Here is a 17,550-nt window from a genome sequence, read left to right as displayed (position 1 = left end):
CATACATGTTAAAAAAGGTCTTAGAATCCTGAATGTGGGACCCAAAACTCCTCAGGAAGCAGCAGAAAGCCAGTGTAAAAGCCAGTTATGCTGGTTTAAGGGGCATTTACACAGGAGCTGGGGATGTTAGAAAATACTGTCATAGTACTATCAAACTCAAGCTGTGCAAAACTGTAAACATGAAGCAAACAACTTTTGTATTCCAATTTTAACATTTTGAACATATTTTAGCTTTGGCTGACAGTGTTGTTAAGCTCATTTTCCTTATCCCCCCCCCCCCCCCGCCCCAGTTTTGTAATAAAGTAGGAAAGCAAACACATTTTGAGACAATTGTAGCCCATGTTATTACCTGCATAATGCCAACCAGAAACGTGATGGTGCTAGCAATTAGCACTCTCTCTGCATCTCTGGCTTCAGTGTCTATTATAGTTTTGTTCAGCCCCGTCATGTTATTCTTGAGAAAATTTTCATCAGGGGCCATGCTCAGAACTACTGAGCCAACCATCAAACTGACCACAGGAAAAGGGCCTGTTCAAACAAAACTTACATTATATATAGAAATCAAACTTATCTGTTAATATTCTCAAAAGCAGTTAACAATAAAAATAAATATCTTAGGGCCAAACTAGATGTTATGACATCCATGAGTCTGACAGTGTATGGCAACTCCATTTTAAAGCTGAATTCGACCATTTAAAAATGCCACAAGGGCCCAATCCTGATTGGGCCACTGTACAGTGGAACCAGGTGATCTTGTTTTGCCCACTGTGCCCCTTTTCAAGTGCCAAAAAACCCATTCTAGGATTTGAAAAGGTATAGGGGAGAAACAAGATTGCCTGGTCTTTCCCCATTATGGGCCTGATCAGGATTAGACTCTCATTACATTTTTACATTGCCAAGTTCAGCTTTAAAATGGAATTGACGTCCACAGATCAAACTCATGGATGTTGCAATGTATAATTGGCCATTATTTGGATTTCTCTGTTTGAACCCCACAGAGGATTTCCACAGGCAGAAAGGGGGGAATTTTTGCCAATTTCCCCCTCACACTGTAAAGATCTAGTTCCTGAACAGTCTGTTCCTGAGGTGGGGGGAGGCAGTTCCCAAGAGCAGCATTTTATGGAGCATTTGGGTTGCAGTGGGGAGGGAGAGGCAAGAAAGTAATGATCCACTGATGGAAATCCCTTCTGTGGGCCAACCCCATCCATAGAGCTGTAGCAACATACTTCAGTCTAAACTAGGAGTATCTCACTATGAAGTCTGGGCCTAAATAAACCCAACTGATTCAACTGGCAGAGGGCCAGAGGCTATGTAATTGATACTAATTGATGAATTCTAGCACTAATGGGGGAAGAGGACGTAAGTATGAAACGCATGCCTGAAAATGATCCCTCTGAAACTATAAGACTATGCCAACATGAAAGCCTATCATAACAAATTCAGATTCAACAAGACTTAACACTTAAATATTAATATCGTCAAAGAAGGCTGATGTCAAAATTGGAAGTATACAGTTACCGACTGAGATGTGCCTTGATGTTCCCAGAAAGAAGTATGTCAGGATGGGGAAAAAAGCAGAGTAGAGGCCATATCCAACAGGGACTGCAGCCAGCAATGCATAAGCCAAACCTGAAATATCAAATAATTAAGGAGTTTAATTTTTCATTTTGTAATGGACTCATTTACTTCTTCATCTAGCTGCCCTTGTTGATAGAAATGCAGTTGTTTTTCTGCATGTAGGCACCATTTGCATTTGTTCCTTTTCTGAGAATTTGTTGCACAGAGGAACAAGCATGAACTATATCTCCAGTTGGACTTCTTAGATAGATGATAATTTTGTAAGCCGTCAACCCTCTGTGGAATCCACACATTCAACCTGACCTCAGTAATGCTTACTCAGAAGCAAGTATCATTGATTCAAATGGAATTTGCTCTTAAGGGCTACAAATTCAGTCAGTCTACGTTTCCTCAAAACATTTCCACCTTTCTAAATGTAAATAACTAAAAAGATATTTTGATTTTCCAAAGGACCACTGGACAAGTTTAAAACATGAGGGGGGGGGGAGTAATGATTGCATACAAGGAGCTACAGTTGTAAAAGTCCTGGTAGAGTCCATTTTATTGCTTTCATAATTACAAGTCAATAAGAAAATATCCAAGTCTCTCCTTACCTTGCAAAGTAGCCACAAGTCCAGTACTAACACCAGAAATTACATCGCTTAGTAGCCATTCCTTAATCCTGTATTTAGGCAGCCACTCCAGAATGGGGAAGAAGGTCTTGGTTATCTGAAGAGCTCTTTTTTTGGAACAGCTGCAGGGACAAAACATTACATAGATGGAAACTGTGAAAGTTTCTGCTCTTTTCCACCTCCATATTTTGGTCAATTATTTCAGTCCCTGAATGCCACTTCTCCCTTCCCCACGGAAAACATGATATATGTCACCTGCAAACTTGCTGCGCTCGTTCCTGGAGAGTTCTAGATGGTCCCTGAATCCTCTCATTATCCTCTTGGAAGCTGGTTTCATTGTAAATGGGACGGGTAACCACATAGCATCTGAGATCTGGGAGGGATCCATCAGTCCTGCCACCAGCAGCCATGCCCCCACCTACATGAGAAAAAAAAACAGTAAAAGGACTGAATCTGTAAAGCAATGTCCCAGGCAGCCAACCACGGATTCTAAGGTTACTTTTCAACTTATCCTACACTTGAAATGTCCAGATGCATTTAACCAATGTCTGCAGAGCACAATCTTGGGCGCAGAAGGTAATCAGTAACATTGCCTTCTTCATCCACAGGAACCCCAATTCAAGCCTATCCCCCTTCAGGAGTTAACTGTAAAAACATGGGATTTCCCACCCATTACAAATTAACTGTGAACATTCTGTTCTTTTCTTGATTAGATTAATTTTTAATATTTACATTTAACCCAGTAGGACATTTCATGGCCCCGGCTGTATTTCCCTTCTATATAAAGGTCTGCCTTTATCTATCCCTTCTATATAAAGGTCTGCCTACTGAGGAACTACTAAATTGCAACTGAAGAAGTGGGCTCAAATCCAACAAATCTTATGCTGGAATTAGAAATCATGCTTAGTAGGTAAAATACTAGACTCTGAGAGTTCTGAACCGGATGGCCCAGGCTGGCCCAATCTTGTTAGATCTCAGAAGCTAGGCAAGATTTTTCCTGGTTAGTCCTTGGATGGAGGATTGTCAAGGAAGTATAAGAAACAGGCAATAGTAAACAACTCCTGTTTGTTTCTTGCCTTGAAAATATTCCAGGTACTCCATAATTCAGCTGCAACTTGATGGCAGTAGTGTTTATAAAAAAATTATTTCTGTTATTTTGTCTCAGCTTTATTTCTTTAGACTCAAGGAGGTTAACAATGCAACAACAAGTTGCAAGTACACAAAAATGTAAGAATCCATTAAGATATAAAAGCAACTCATGAATTAAAAACATATAGGTTAAAATGTATAGCTTAAAATGTAGTGAAACCTGCTAGAGCATTTTATCCTTCACCAAATGCTCTCAGAAACAGAACTCTTTTGCAACCCCTCTTGTAGTAGAAGCAATCCTATAACAGAATATCTGACAGATCCATTACACTGAATTTTTAAAATTTAGTTTTACGCTCCAGAAATCAAAGGCACTTAAAAGGCTAGAATAATTTATTCCAGTATACATATGTCCATGGATTTAAAAAATGCACCTGACTGTGGGCTTTAGTTCATGAAAAAGTATGTTTAATTTTTTTGTAAAGAGTCTCTTCTACCAGACTCCAGGAATATAAGGACGTTTTTAAACTAACAAGATGTCATTTCAATATAAACCCAGTTTACCTTTTTCATGCACTTGACAAAATGGAGTCTAATTCTCAAAAATTCATGCCAAAATTTTAAAAAGTCTTGAAGGTGCAGGTGCACCTGGACTCCCTGAGCCCCGCGACACTTTAAAGTCTTATATTCCAGAGTACAAATACTCCAGAATTTTATTGTATGCCTCTGCAGGTGCCCCTAGAGCTTCCTGTAGGGAAAGGACTGCGGTTGCCACCCAGTGCCTTGTGCCCCCTTGCCCTCGGCTTGACTGGCAACTTGCTTGGCAACAGAAGACCCCGTAGACAGAGTGCCTTGAACGACCGCGCGCGCGACTCATTTCTGCAAGAGATGCCCAGAAGCAACAGGAGAGGTTCCTTCCCAGCCTGCAGAGGAGAGGCTGCACGCGCGGGATTCAATGAACAAAAATCAATCCATCCATAAATAGAGCCCAGGGGCTCTCCTCCGACTCTTTAGTGTCATCCACTGTGAGCCAAGTCCACCATCGGCAGCCCGGCCCGCCTCGGCCTCAATCTACACCTCCTGTCGCCCCCGCCAGCCTCCCATCCCGCGCAGAGGGGCAGCAAGGTGATCTGACTCCTGAAGAGCCTTTCGCTCCTCAGCGCGCGCAAGGAAGGGACGGTGCGCCTTACCTGAGCCCAGTGCCCCGGGCACGGCGGGGAACCCGGTGGCGGCATTTATACGGCCAGAGCCAGCCTTAGCCGCTTTCCCTTTATTTACAGGGAAACAGAAGCGCCTCGCTAACTGGCCCTACTCGCCTGCCGCCGGGTCCTGTGGCTAGGCGAGAAGAAGGGAGGTGGAGAGGAGTCGTCCCAGGAAGGAGCAGCAGAGGGGTCCTGCTGGAGCTGACCGAACGAGTCTGTCTTCGCTACCATCCTGTTCCACACAGCATAGGTCGGTGGGCAAAGTCCCTGTTAAGAGTGCCCACTCTGCCATGCAGGCTTGCTGGTGACCTTGAGCCAGCCACACACGCTCAGCCTAACTTGCGTCATGGCCTCCTTGTGAGGTTTAGCATCAGAAGGAGGGAGGATGCTGTAAGCTGCCTTGGGGCCCACTGCAGAGAAAGGTAGGGTATCAATAGAGGAAATAAGTTTAAGCTGGGAACAAAGGCAGAGAATACATGAAGGAAATAAATAATAAATAAAAGTAGGGGCCAAGTAACAGGACACAGAAGCCATGACCCTCCCCTCATGTTCCTTGCTTGGACTAATTTTCACAGGTTAACTGCCCTTGCCCATAGAGGTCCCCTTTAGTGATCACAGCTAATAACCACTGCCAGGCCTGAAGCATTCCACCAATAGGTGCTCCTTTTCTGTTCTTACGTTCTTAATTTGCCCAATCCCCTTTTAAAGCCATCTACATTTGTGTCCATCAATACATCCACTGGCTGTGAACACCAGAGTCTAATGAATTGTTGAGTAGATACTGAATAGGCAGGCCTTAAAGCCAAGGTGAAGTGGGGGAGGGGGTCACTATGGAGATTAATGGGTGGGTCTCTCGATCTCAAAACAATCTTAAATTAGTGATTTCATGCTGGATTTGCCCTTTTCTAGAGAACTGTGACTTTTAGGTCAGTGACTGAATGCCCCCCCCCCCAATTTTAAATGTCACATTTGTACCCATTTATTCTGTTGTGTAGTGATGGACCTGCTTGTCCTATGAAGAGAGCAGACACTGTTGATCCATGGTGGCTTATATATCATACTGGAGGATGAACCCCACATCATGACCAATGTCTGTCATGATTGTCTTCTACCCTGTCCTGGTCTGCTTTATGACATTCTATGCTGCAATTTTAATTTGAGCAGCATAATGGCAAACCCTTGCAGGACAGGACAGGGTCTGAGGTAAACTGAGAAGAGTTGGTTTTTATATCCCACTTTTCTCTGCCTTAACGCATCTCAAAGCCATTTACAATCAGAATCCCTTCCTCTCCACACAATAGGCACCCTTGTGAGGCAGGTGGGGCTGAGAGAGTTCTGACAGAACTGTGACTGGCTGTTTGTAGGAAACCCAGCAGCCTTCATTTATAGGAGTGGGGAAACACAGTTCTCCAGATTAGAGATCACCACTCTTAACCACTACACCACACTGGCTGTCTTTTCCCTTATATCTTTGCAAGGGGTGGGTACTAGAGATTTACCTTTAGAAAAAAGCTGGGTTAGGAAAACCTGGTACACATACAGTTATAACAGTACATCAATCCAATGATATTTTAGTAGGTATTTTAAAAAATAATTAAAAGACCCCTGGTGGTGGGAGAAGAAACAGCTGCCAGGAGGACAGGGTCAGGGAAAATAAGAGCATAGTACCAGGCATGCTTTAGTAGTGGATCATTTCTCCCTCTGAGCAGGAGGGCATGTTTTCAGTTATTCCCACCACTTTGCCAGGGAGGCAGGAACAAGATTCTTCTCCTTCCTGTGGGAATTTGCCTCTTCTCTCTCAGTTCTTTTCCTTCCTATAGGAAGAAGACATCTTGTGCCTGTTCTGTTTTTTTCTTGATTATTTTCTTATTCTAGTTCCCATTTCTTTCTCTCTCTGTCCATCTAAATCCTCATTCTCTTTTAATTCCCATCTCATTTAAAAGATCAGCAGCACAGTTCACAGAAAGTTAGATCCATGCAGGACCAGTTTATTACCATGTCACATAACACTGAAAAACAAACATTTGGTTGCAAGGTTTCAAGTGAATTAACAGTTTCAGTTCCATCTAATTCCATTTTTTGTTCTTTTAAAAAAGAATGAAACAAGAAGCTAAAATCTGGAATTTAGTGACATAATGTACACCTTTCTCCCCCAAAATTAGGTAATTATGAACATAAAACTGTGGATACTCAAGGCACTTTTTGGCATCTGTATTTGGAAGCTGCTTAAAATTAATTGTAAAAATGGATTTTTACAAAAAATATCCTTTTTTCTCATACAATTTCCTACAGGTAGGCAAACTGTCTTTAGTTTTTTATACATGGAGATAGTTTATGTAGTGTTTCTGATGCAATTATTTTTATTCTACATGAATGTTATATTCATGGAAACCACTGGTAAAATAGATTCAGCTGGTTTTGCTGATGATTAATTACAGCTTTGTAAGAACAAGATGCATTGATTGCACATTTAGAAGGACAAAATAGGCAATCCTTTATTAACAATTCAACAACTAATAAAAATAGGATTCAAAACAACACACACATACAAAAGTTAACCTTTCAACTGTAAGATTTTGGAGGGTGGAGGGGACACAAGTATGAGGTACCACATAATTGGCTTCCATAAAATGGCACTTATGTAAGTTAAACATTTTTCAGAAGTACAATTCACAGAAAAAAATAATTATGTTGGCACACAATGTTCATATATTCTAGTATAGGGGTCTGCAACCTGCGGCTCTCCAGATGTTCATGGACTACAATTCCCATCAGTCCCTGCCAGCATGGCCAATTGGGAAAGACTGCTGATGAGAATTGTAGTCCATGAACATCTGGAGAGCCGCAGGTTGCAGACCCCTGTTCTAGTATATATGAGTTAGATAATATATTGTCGATTGAAATTTTATCGAGTGGGAAAGAAAAATCCAAACCATGCAGTGATATGACTTTATTAACATACTAATATATGCAAGGAAATGCAAAGTGCATTCTAGTCTATTTTGATGCTTTTTACTGATTGCCTCACACAGATAAAACCCATAAGGATAAAACATGTTACATTATGCTTGTTTTCCTAGTGCCCAGTATTAATGGCATTTCTGATGACCTCAAGCAATGAGGACTAACTTACTTCTGCTTCATAGTCTGATATAACTTAAATACCTTGCACACTGCAAGTAACATGTGATTTTGTTTCTGTGGAAAATATGGAAATAAACTGCCTTTTCAAATGGAAATTTCCACTATAAAATACTTCCTGACAAGATTATGAAAAAACAATTTCACAGGGTGTTTCTGTAGACAACCTATTTACAATGCAACACAGAATATATTTGGCAACTTATGCTGTAGAATTCCGCAGTAAAAGCAGTGCATTTATCTCTTTAAAAAAATAAGCCTTGTCTTTTATCCCAGTACTATGTAAGAAAAGATTAGGAGAAATTTTATGCTTAAAGATGCATAAAATCCCCCAATGTCATCCTTCCGTAGTTACAGCGTTTTCTTATCATGTTTGTCACCAGCACATTCCTGTAAAGATAGAGAGGCAGACATATGAGAAGAAAATTAGTAAAGCTAGTTTAAACACACTAAAGCACTGGACCATAATTTTAATGTCTGCAAGAACAACAAGAGAGGTACATCCTGGATAAATTATCAAAAAATAACCATCCATCCAATACTCCACTTAAATGCTATAAGGTCAGGAGGTAGGAATTTAAACATCCAAAGTATTTTTATGTTGTTGTTTTTTTGCAAATCTCAGGGGGGAGGGGGTGTCTGAAGTTTGTAGGAAATTTATTTTTGGTGTCAGTGTGGTCCTGATCTACAGATTGTAGTATCTGCAGATGGGGCCCACACTTCACTATTTGATATAAGATTTAAAGAACGTCATTAACTGTTTATTGTTACATTTTTATCACCATTCCCACACATTTTAGAGGCCTTATTTGATTTTTGTTTCGGATCCTAAAATTCCTTAGTTCATCTCTAATCATTAAGCTGAAACAAGTAAATCAGTACTTGCATTTGAAGGCGAAGATTCCCCTGGCTTATTATATAGCCCAAGCTGCTAGTATGATTCTTCTGAAACCCCCAATAGGAGTGTTCTTTCATCTTCCACCCAAAGTTTTATCTTGTTTCACAGTACACTTGAGCCAAATATCTCACCAAAAATTTTAGAAGAATGCACACTCAAGGTGGATATAGACCAGACATCTCTGCTAGTCTGCTCAAGTTCAGGAAGTTCCGCTCAAGCTGCCCCTGACACCTACCTTCAGTTTTTTGTGTTCAAGTACAAGATGGTCATATTCCAGTTTAAGGCTTCCAGCCTGATTCTTAACTGCAATCACTTCATCTGTCTTCTTGTCAAGAACTGTAAAACACAGGAACAGTATCATTCAACACATGACTGAGTACATTTGGACAAAGCACATAGAGTGGTTTTTGAGAGAATGCTTGCAATCTTTTATTTTAAATAATCGTCTGTTGGTTGTCAACATTTATGGGTTCCTGCCCTTGGGTAAGCAGCTTTAATACCACAGAATGTTCAAACATTTAAACTGCTTAAACATAAGATATTAACAATAGAGTGTTGATAGACAATGAAGCTTATATAAAGAAAGGAACAAGCTAGATGAGAGAGAGATGTCAGAGTTCAAGGATATGGGAAGCCATTTGTTGACTACTGGCTGGAAGTGGGCATACAAGGAAGCTGCAGAGGTGAAGAGACCATGGTGCAGAAAGCACTTTTGGGACATTAAAGTAAAAATCTATTTCTTTAAGCTAAAATATAAATAGCATGGAATTGGAGACACAAAAGTATGATACACAATTTAATGCCCTGAAACCTGACTAGTTTAGAACTTTGTATCATGATGACTGTAGGCCTTATGTGGGTTTTACCTGTGGCAGAAAAATTCTGGGAGTGGGAGCAAATGTGCTCAGGGAGCTGCCTGAACTTTATACCAACGTGGCTCCCAGATACGTCCATCAATTATGCTGGCCTCGAACACCTAGCTATAAACTTTTTTTCTTGTTGGCTGCTCATTAATCAAATCTTTCAGAGAGCAAACTAGTGGCACTACAGTTACATTGGCAATTGGCCACTGTTGCACAGGCAGCCCTTAGGATTGCATTGCCCAAATGCTATATCAAAGTGCATCTTTTTTTAAAAAATCAAGATTTTTAAAAAGGGTTAATATAAGAATAATATCACTTGAAGAACTGTTAAAGAGATCTAGTGTGGCATAATTTAGACTACTTTATTTAGACTACCACTCTAGGTTGGATCCTGTCTAAATTTTGTGCAAGAAACTACAACTTCTCCACCTGGAACAGCCCAAAATGCTTCTTGAAATGCTTTTGCAAAGGAAGGGGGCACCCAGAAACCAGATGAGGGGGGAGTTAGAAGGCTGCCGCAGGAGAAGGAAACTGTTCCCCACCCCCATCCCGTCAACCTGGATCCGAAGCTCTGCTATGTAGTCCCTGGATGACCTTGAGCTGATCTCCCTCAGCACCATATACCCCACAGGGTAATTTCAAGGTTAAAATGAGGGGGAAGGTTTCATGTGCAACACCCTATGCTGCTGGGAGGAAGGTCAGAATAACAACACAATAAATAATTTTTTCTGCAGCATTTCTTTAAGCTAAAGAAGGTGTCTACAAATGAGACTGCAATATCCTCTTTTTGGTAACTTGATCCAACAGTAACTTCCTACAGTCTGCTTTATGAAGACTGGCAAATATCTTGGTTGTAACTAAAAACAATCCTATCTTCAAACATAACGAAGATAGCTGAAGATAGTTGTAACTGAGCAAAGAAAAAAACACACACTGCATTGTAACTATGTTTTGACCAAAATAACTCTTGTTCCAGAAGGCCTCGCCTATATTTAGAAGAATGTCAAGGTCCTGCATGTGACAAATCTTTCTGAACTTTGACTTGGAGCTAGAAAGTGGGGCCACAGAATCTAGAGAAGTTCATGAGAAGCAAATGCAAGAAAAAGCATAAAAATATGTGTATATATCATGTATATCATGCATACAGAACCTTTCCAAAGTTGCCATGAACAAGACCAAAGATACAACTCTCTGCAGTGTCTGAGACACATAAATCTTAATACTCCGACAAGGTATAGCAATAAATACATACAGAGTTGATATACAGACAGCTGAGACCTAGCAGTAGTTTTCACAGATGGAAGGGTATTCCATTAGCACAGCATGAATTCATCCTGCTACAGCCCTAAACTTGTGTCTCAAACTATGAAATTCAGTTCTCTTAAACTGTGCTCTTAAAATGTGAGATCAACGTATTATACTGTTGTGATTTCATTTGTTCTTTAATTCGTGCGATCCAGTTATAAATTGCTTTGTGAACAGATTTTCAAAGTATTTACCAATTTTTGCAAAGTGCTTTAGGTTGCCAAAGTTTCATGCCATATCAAATGAATATCTATTTTTTTATTTACTTAAATCACTTCATGCTGCCTTCCCACTCAACTTGGGGTCTGGAAGCAGTGAACCAGTTAAACATTAAAAACCAATTTTTAAAAGTACACAAAACAATCAAAAACATGAACAGGAATGTGGGTCCAATAAGGGAATGCCAAATGAAACAAAAGGCTCTTTGCCTGATGTCAGAAGACAGCAAATAGAGGGTGACAGAAGAACTTCTCTGGGGAGGGAATTCCACAACCCTTTCTCAGGTTGCCATTTGTCTTGCCTCAGATAAATAATCTTTTATTACAATATCAGTTACAAACTGATCACACTTAGGAACATTTAAAAAATAAATGACTTCTTTTTTTCAGACTTTCTAAAACTACTACTAAAATATTTCTGAACATAAAAAAGTGTATTAATCAAATTAGTTCTGAAATTAAATTAGTGGATACTCACCCTAACTGTGATAAAAAGTCTTCCTAAACTAAAGAGCAGATGTATGAGTACAATGTTCTTGTTAAATTTATTATGTATACAAACCAAGTCTGTTTATAACAGTCTGTGAACACTGAGTAATTTTTATTTTTCTCTATTCATCCCACATGTCATCACCTTTCTGGAAACATCTTACATATACCAAAATATATACTCAAAACTAGAGTATATTACTTCATTTTAAAGAACCTTAGTGTATAAAACAAAACGACAGAAGATGAACTGAGTCACTAAAATTATTTCAAGTGTCCAAATATATACATAAACTGTATTTTTCCAAACCTCAGTACTACAAGCCAGGGTTATCCTCATACTTCAGAGAATATTCCCTTCCCTTAGGGTCATCAAGGAAGATTTGGACTCCAGCACTTTCACAGCTCACATTCATGGCCACTCCTCCAAATAACATCTGCCTGCATCCTAACTCACATGACTGTACTAATTGATGTGAACCGGCAGCACTTGCCCTGTTTTCCCCTTCTGGGAATACCTTTCCTTATGTCCATGACGAGACAAGCAGATGCAGTGTAAAGTCCAGGTGAAAACATGGTGCAATTGAGGCATACTGCTGGAAAGGGGAAGGGATATAGGCTGTTTAGATCTACTTTTATATGAGGTTAATGCTGGCTGATTTGTCTCATTTTGTGTTGCACAAATAAAACTGCAGAATGTATTAGACACATGTAAAATGCACTCAAAACACTGTGAGTAAAACAGTTCATTTGTTTTCAATAAGGATGCTACCACAGCCAGTTAATAAAATATCCCACAAAACTTTCTATCCACAAGGGTGAAACTAGTACAGGTCATGAGGTAACCTGAAGGGAGTCTAGAAAAAAGCAAGTAATGTTAATTTAAACTGAGATGACCTTAGCACCTGGGTACGCACAGAGGAGGCCTTCAGTGTTGTCCATATGTGCCTTTTTCATCTCACTGAAGATTGGGCATGTGTACATGCAGAAGAGTGGGTGGACTGTTTTAATACTCTACTTTCCCCCTGCAAGATAAGCCTCTAATGCTGGTAGAGACCTCTGCCTATCATTCCCACTGCATGCTTTCAGTGTTAATATCTGTGTTTCTCTAATTTAAAAGTAGGTAAGATTTCGCCTCTCATCTCAGATTCTCTCCAAGGCAGACTGATTATCATTATGTGTTTTAACTATTTTGCTAATTAGAACATTTAAACAAAAATTCTAATCCTACATATAAATTCCACACAGTGTGTTTCCTCCACACACCCCATCGCACAGCAGGCTTTAAGCCAGAAGCCATGATTTTGTATTAGGATGAACTAATAATCCTATCAAAATGCATAGAAAATCCATTACCTTGATTGATTTTGACAGTATTCCCGGACTTGTACGTTGTACTCCCTCACCAATAGACTTATTTATATATTTACTTACTTAATATATTCTCGTGTCTTCTATACTTACTTCTATACTTACTTAATATATTCTCTTGTCCATAAGAACTTGATGGGAAAGATTGCTATTCTTAATGTCATTTAAAGATTTTTAACATGAAGCTGCAGTCACAGTGTATTTTTAAGTTCTCTAAAACACAGACACTTAGAAATGGAAATCCTAAGTTCAAATCTACACACAGCTCTGAGGTTCACACGAGTCCAACTCCTAGAACTGTGAACAAATGTTCAAAATATCAGTTCTAAGCCTTCTCATGATTTGAATGTTTATAGTCACTAATGCTATAGAGGATTTCATTATATACATCCATAGGACCAGGGCAAAGGAGACTCCTGTTCTCTGGCTTTGATCATTAGTGTGTCCTGACTATGTCTTGATTGCTGATCAGGCTAAGAATGACATTTCGGTCACCTGAGCCTTGGAAGGTCATAAGCAGCCTTGTTATCTACAAGAGTTACCTCAACCATGTAGAAGTTTTGAAACATCACAGACTAGAAAGATCTAGAATGAACACACACAATCCAGGAAGAAACCTCTTATCTCAGTGTTATTTCATCAAAAGAGTGCAGGTAGTCAGAAACTATCAACAGTATGTATCTTGTTACAAAAAATTCCCCCTTTTTAAAGCAAAACTGCCCATTTACAGTCTAGCTTTTGTCATAGAAGAAAAGTCACGTTTACACAGGAGTAATTAAAGCAACTAGTAGAATGAGATGGTAAGACTTCTGTAACACAACATTATCGTAAAGCAACACTATTTTCCCTAAGCTCACAGAAAAAGAAAAAAGTTTCCTTACAATGTGAACAGCCACTAGGGACAAAGAGCAACATACCCGTCAAACTTTTCTTTATTTCTGCTTTCAAGTTTTCAGCTTCCTGCTTTAATTTTTTATTTGTTACTTCGATCAACTCTGCATTTACACAATTTTTTCTTTCCATTAATGACTAACAAGAAAAAAGAAAAAAAATGCATCTTAATAGTTTATAACATTTCAAATACCAAATAAGAACAATCTAAAACAGTGAATTAACAGATAGAACTAAAATTGTGCTCTGTCTTTTTTTTTCACGCTACTGTGGATGGTACTGGAATGAGCTCATCAGCTCAGAGTGTACATATTCCCTTCCCTCTGAGCCAGAGTCATCTCAAAGAAAAAGAAGTTTTCACTTGCTCAGTACATGCAAAATTTTATCTGGTCCCCAATATAGGTCTTTGCTGCTGAAGACTTCTAAACCATTTAAGAAGTTAAAAATACGTATATATTAAACAGTAATTCAATTTCTAAAGTTATTTAAATACGTCAACAACAAAAAAGTAAAACAGGCAGAGTCAGAAGTGCTGAGTTAGGGGGGTTTGATTATTTTTACACCTGAAAAGATCAAAGGTCAGTCTACATTTGGTGTTCAGCATAACTGTGTATAGTCCCAGTCATCCCTGGTTATCATGGCTTTTCTATTCTTTTATTTTCTCTCTACTGTCAAACTTCAAATTATAAGCTCCTTTATGTAGGCTGTTTATTATAATGTAAAATATCAATACATTTATGCACACTATATAATAACTATATAATAACATGGTGCATCCCTCTCACTGATGTGCTCCTCCTCTTGAACTTGATCCTGAACACAAAAGAATGCTGCATCTGTGGTTATCTGTATACAACATAATAGCTTGCCTGGCTTTGCTTGCTGATTTGGAACTATGGGCACAATGCTTATCCAGCTGTGTTGTGGCACTGAGAACTGTTTCATAGGTGTGCAAATACGGATCCTCATCCACAGCCTGCTGCAGATGCATATAAAGTCCTACAATACACTTTGACACTTGAAAAGCAAATGGTGTTCATTTTGTAAATTCTATGTGGGGATAAACATTAATTAGTCCTTTTGCACATTTCCATATAGAATATGAAAAAGTTGTACCATTTTATCATTAACTGTGAAAAGCTTCCTTTCTGAGTTTGATTCTCTTGCTTGTTTTTAAGAAGTGGCCTACACACAGGCCTGTAGTGGAAAAGTAAAACTAGCTTCTTTGCTTAAAATGTTAACATTACTGATAACATTACTGATATTACTTAAAAATGTTAACATTACTGATATTGATCTTATTAAAATGGCATGCATCTTATTTCTTATTCTACATACCCTGTTTTCCCAAAAATAAGCCCTAGTATGATTTTTCAGGATTTTTGGAGGATGCATGAAATATAAGCCCTACTCCAAAAATAAGCCAACAATAAAACAGGTTTCCCAATGCAGCTGATCTGGTCATGTGGGGGGTGCAAAATCGTGGAAAAAAATAAGACATCCCTGAAAATACGCCCTAACGCATCTTTTGAAGCAAAAATTAATTTAAGACCCTATCTTATTTTTGGGGAAACACGGTAAATTGTGTACTATAGCTTTTTAATTACCTGCATCATCCACACAAATCAAAACTGTCAACTATACCTGAGCCCCTTGGGGGAGGGCGGTGTAAAAGTGGAACAAACAAACAAACAAACAAACAAACATTCAAAGTTTAGTGGGTTGGATTTTTTTTGTTTTCTTGCATAAAAAGGAGTTTTACAACTACCTCCCTTGCATGCAAAGGACTTGCAGCTTATGTTTCTTGGGCACTGGCTGCCTCCACCCCCAGTACCATACCATACTGTAAACTGCTGTGGAAAATAAGGGAAGGAAAATCTGCTTTTATAAGGAAAATAAGTTAAAAATCCAGCTTGCCTAAGTTCCCAGCATCTCAAGCTATTACACAAATAACACCACCATCAACAACAAAGCAGTATAACAGACCTTCTGTATTTTTTCATTCTCTTCCAGATATTTTCTGGCAGCATCATTGGTGTTTGCCACTTGAATTTCCAGAGCTACCTGGGCTCCCATCTCTTTTGACAGCAGAGTGATGAGGGAAATGATACGCCTTAGTACTCTGTGGGATGCAGAAGAGCCGTGAGCTAACAGAACAAAGTATGATATCCATTAAAAAACAGTTATTTGCTTAGAAAATTTATAGGCTGCCTCTCGATATCTGCTCACGTTGGCTTACAACTAATAAAGCAAAATCGTTATTATTTATTGCTGAATAACCTACTGCAGGGGTGGCCAACCTATGGTGCTCCAGATTTTCATGGACTACAATTCCCATCAGCCCCTGCCAGGATGGCCAATTGGCAGGGGCTGATGGGAACTGTAGTCCATGAACATCTGGAGCGCCAAAGGTTGGCCACCCCTGACCTATTGTATAGTTTATACAACAAGAAATTGAGAGTAATTCTAGGGAAATCTACCACGAAGTCCCATTTTATTCAGTGAGACTAACTCCCAGACAAGGGCTCTTAGGATTGCAACCAGGGTTCATTAAATCAGACTCAATCCCTATTCCCACACACAGGTCCCTCAACCTCTTCCTGTGTTTGGCATCACTTATGTGCAGCCTTCCATTAATTGGTGAAAATCATTTTGTTTTAGAAAGCTTTGATATAATTAAGTTGCTAATTCTGCAGACCTATGTTGGTTCTGTTTAATCTACTGGCCTTATGCATTTTTAATATCTTCTAAAAGATTTCAACAGCTACAAACGGAATGTTCCATTATTGTGTACTGCAAATTATTTGTATTTTGTAATTTTGCAGGTTGAAAGCCAGGATAGCAGGCTTTAATGTCTGGAGAAGGTTATTGAGGGGTGTGTGTTTTCAAGTAACCAGTTTCACCTTGTGAGTTCTGCAGTCTCATAAGAAACCAGCACTAGTTTGAAAGAAAAAGAAAAACTGTCTGCAATCACTCCTTTCCCTTCCTGTACAAGTTCTTCCATGAGCAGAAAAGAACTACTGCAAGAATTGCTAGAGGAATTACTGATGATTCTTTGTTCTTGCTACATCTTCTGTAGCGCTGTGCACATATTACAATGAATGCACATACAGTTGTGTATAGTGTACACATAATTTTTTTTCATTATGGATTGAGAAGTTCTTAAGTTCCACACACCTAAGAATTCAATGTGTGTACTGGTACTGGTCAATGGATTCAGTTGTAAAGTTAATGTGCATTGGCTCTTTTTAAAGAAAAGGTGCAAGATGTACAGGCACTCATTGTAACATGTGAACAGGATTTGTGTTGCCTTCTATTGTATTTGCGGGTCTTGGTGCTAGGAACAGATTTCTATGAAATGAAGGAGGATATAGTGGGAAGTGGGAGAGAACGATTCTGTGAAATTGTTCTAGTCATGGTGCATTGGACCAAACCCAGAGTGTTTGCTAGTCAAGAACTAAACCAGCTCCTTAGTGAAATTTTTCATTCTTTTGAACAAAGTACATAAAACAGACCGGTACTATCTAAGGGCTTTCTCAGATGTGACACCATCTGCAGCAAGGTTCCCTGTAAGCAGTGGCATATTTGCCTAGGGAACATGGGATACCCCATGTCTCGGGCGCCCCCTAGTGGAGGGCACAAGAATTTCAGGTTCGTTTGTGTTTTTTGTATTTTTAGTGTTTTTTCAGTTTTTGGCCTGCAGGAAGTGCTGTTTTTAAGCTAGCAGCACCACAATTTCAGGCATTTTTCAGGAGATGCTCCTGATGAAACTTGGATGGTATCAGGGGGTCCAAAGTTATGGACTCCCAAAAGGGGTGTCCCATCCCCCATTGTTTCCAATGGGAGCTAATAGGAGATGGGGGCTACACTTTTGAGGGTCCATAACTTTGGATC

The 17,550-nt window shown here is 39.3% G+C and overlaps 2 protein-coding genes across 3 annotated transcripts in view; both read right to left on the bottom strand.

The window, feature by feature from the left end:
- The window catches only part of SLC26A4 (solute carrier family 26 member 4), a 35,960-nt gene extending 33,357 nt beyond the window's left edge, over nucleotides 1–2,603 (bottom strand). For both annotated transcript variants that reach the window (XM_048502223.1, XM_048502222.1), the window contains exons 1-4: nucleotides 2,445–2,603; nucleotides 2,172–2,311; nucleotides 1,519–1,629; nucleotides 350–528 (exon numbers count right to left, since the gene is read on the bottom strand). In XM_048502223.1, the coding sequence (XP_048358180.1) occupies nucleotides 350–528; nucleotides 1,519–1,629; nucleotides 2,172–2,311; nucleotides 2,445–2,599 (585 nt within the window). In that variant the 5' untranslated portion in view covers nucleotides 2,600–2,603. The remainder of the gene's footprint in view (nucleotides 1–349; nucleotides 529–1,518; nucleotides 1,630–2,171; nucleotides 2,312–2,444) is intronic.
- Nucleotides 2,604–6,436: 3,833 nt separating this feature from the next.
- The window catches only part of DUS4L (dihydrouridine synthase 4 like), a 43,904-nt gene continuing 32,790 nt past the window's right edge, over nucleotides 6,437–17,550 (bottom strand). Inside the window, exons 10-13 of the mRNA XM_048502156.1 lie at nucleotides 15,643–15,778; nucleotides 13,683–13,794; nucleotides 8,755–8,855; nucleotides 6,437–8,011 (exon numbers count right to left, since the gene is read on the bottom strand). Coding sequence (XP_048358113.1) covers nucleotides 7,973–8,011; nucleotides 8,755–8,855; nucleotides 13,683–13,794; nucleotides 15,643–15,778 — 388 coding nt within the window. The 3' untranslated portion in view covers nucleotides 6,437–7,972. The remainder of the gene's footprint in view (nucleotides 8,012–8,754; nucleotides 8,856–13,682; nucleotides 13,795–15,642; nucleotides 15,779–17,550) is intronic.

The sequence above is a fragment of the Sphaerodactylus townsendi genome, linkage group LG06, assembly GCF_021028975.2.
Source record: "Sphaerodactylus townsendi isolate TG3544 linkage group LG06, MPM_Stown_v2.3, whole genome shotgun sequence".
NCBI classification, from domain to species: Eukaryota; Metazoa; Chordata; class Lepidosauria; order Squamata; family Sphaerodactylidae; genus Sphaerodactylus; species Sphaerodactylus townsendi.
This window is presented reverse-complemented; position numbering and strand designations above follow the sequence as displayed.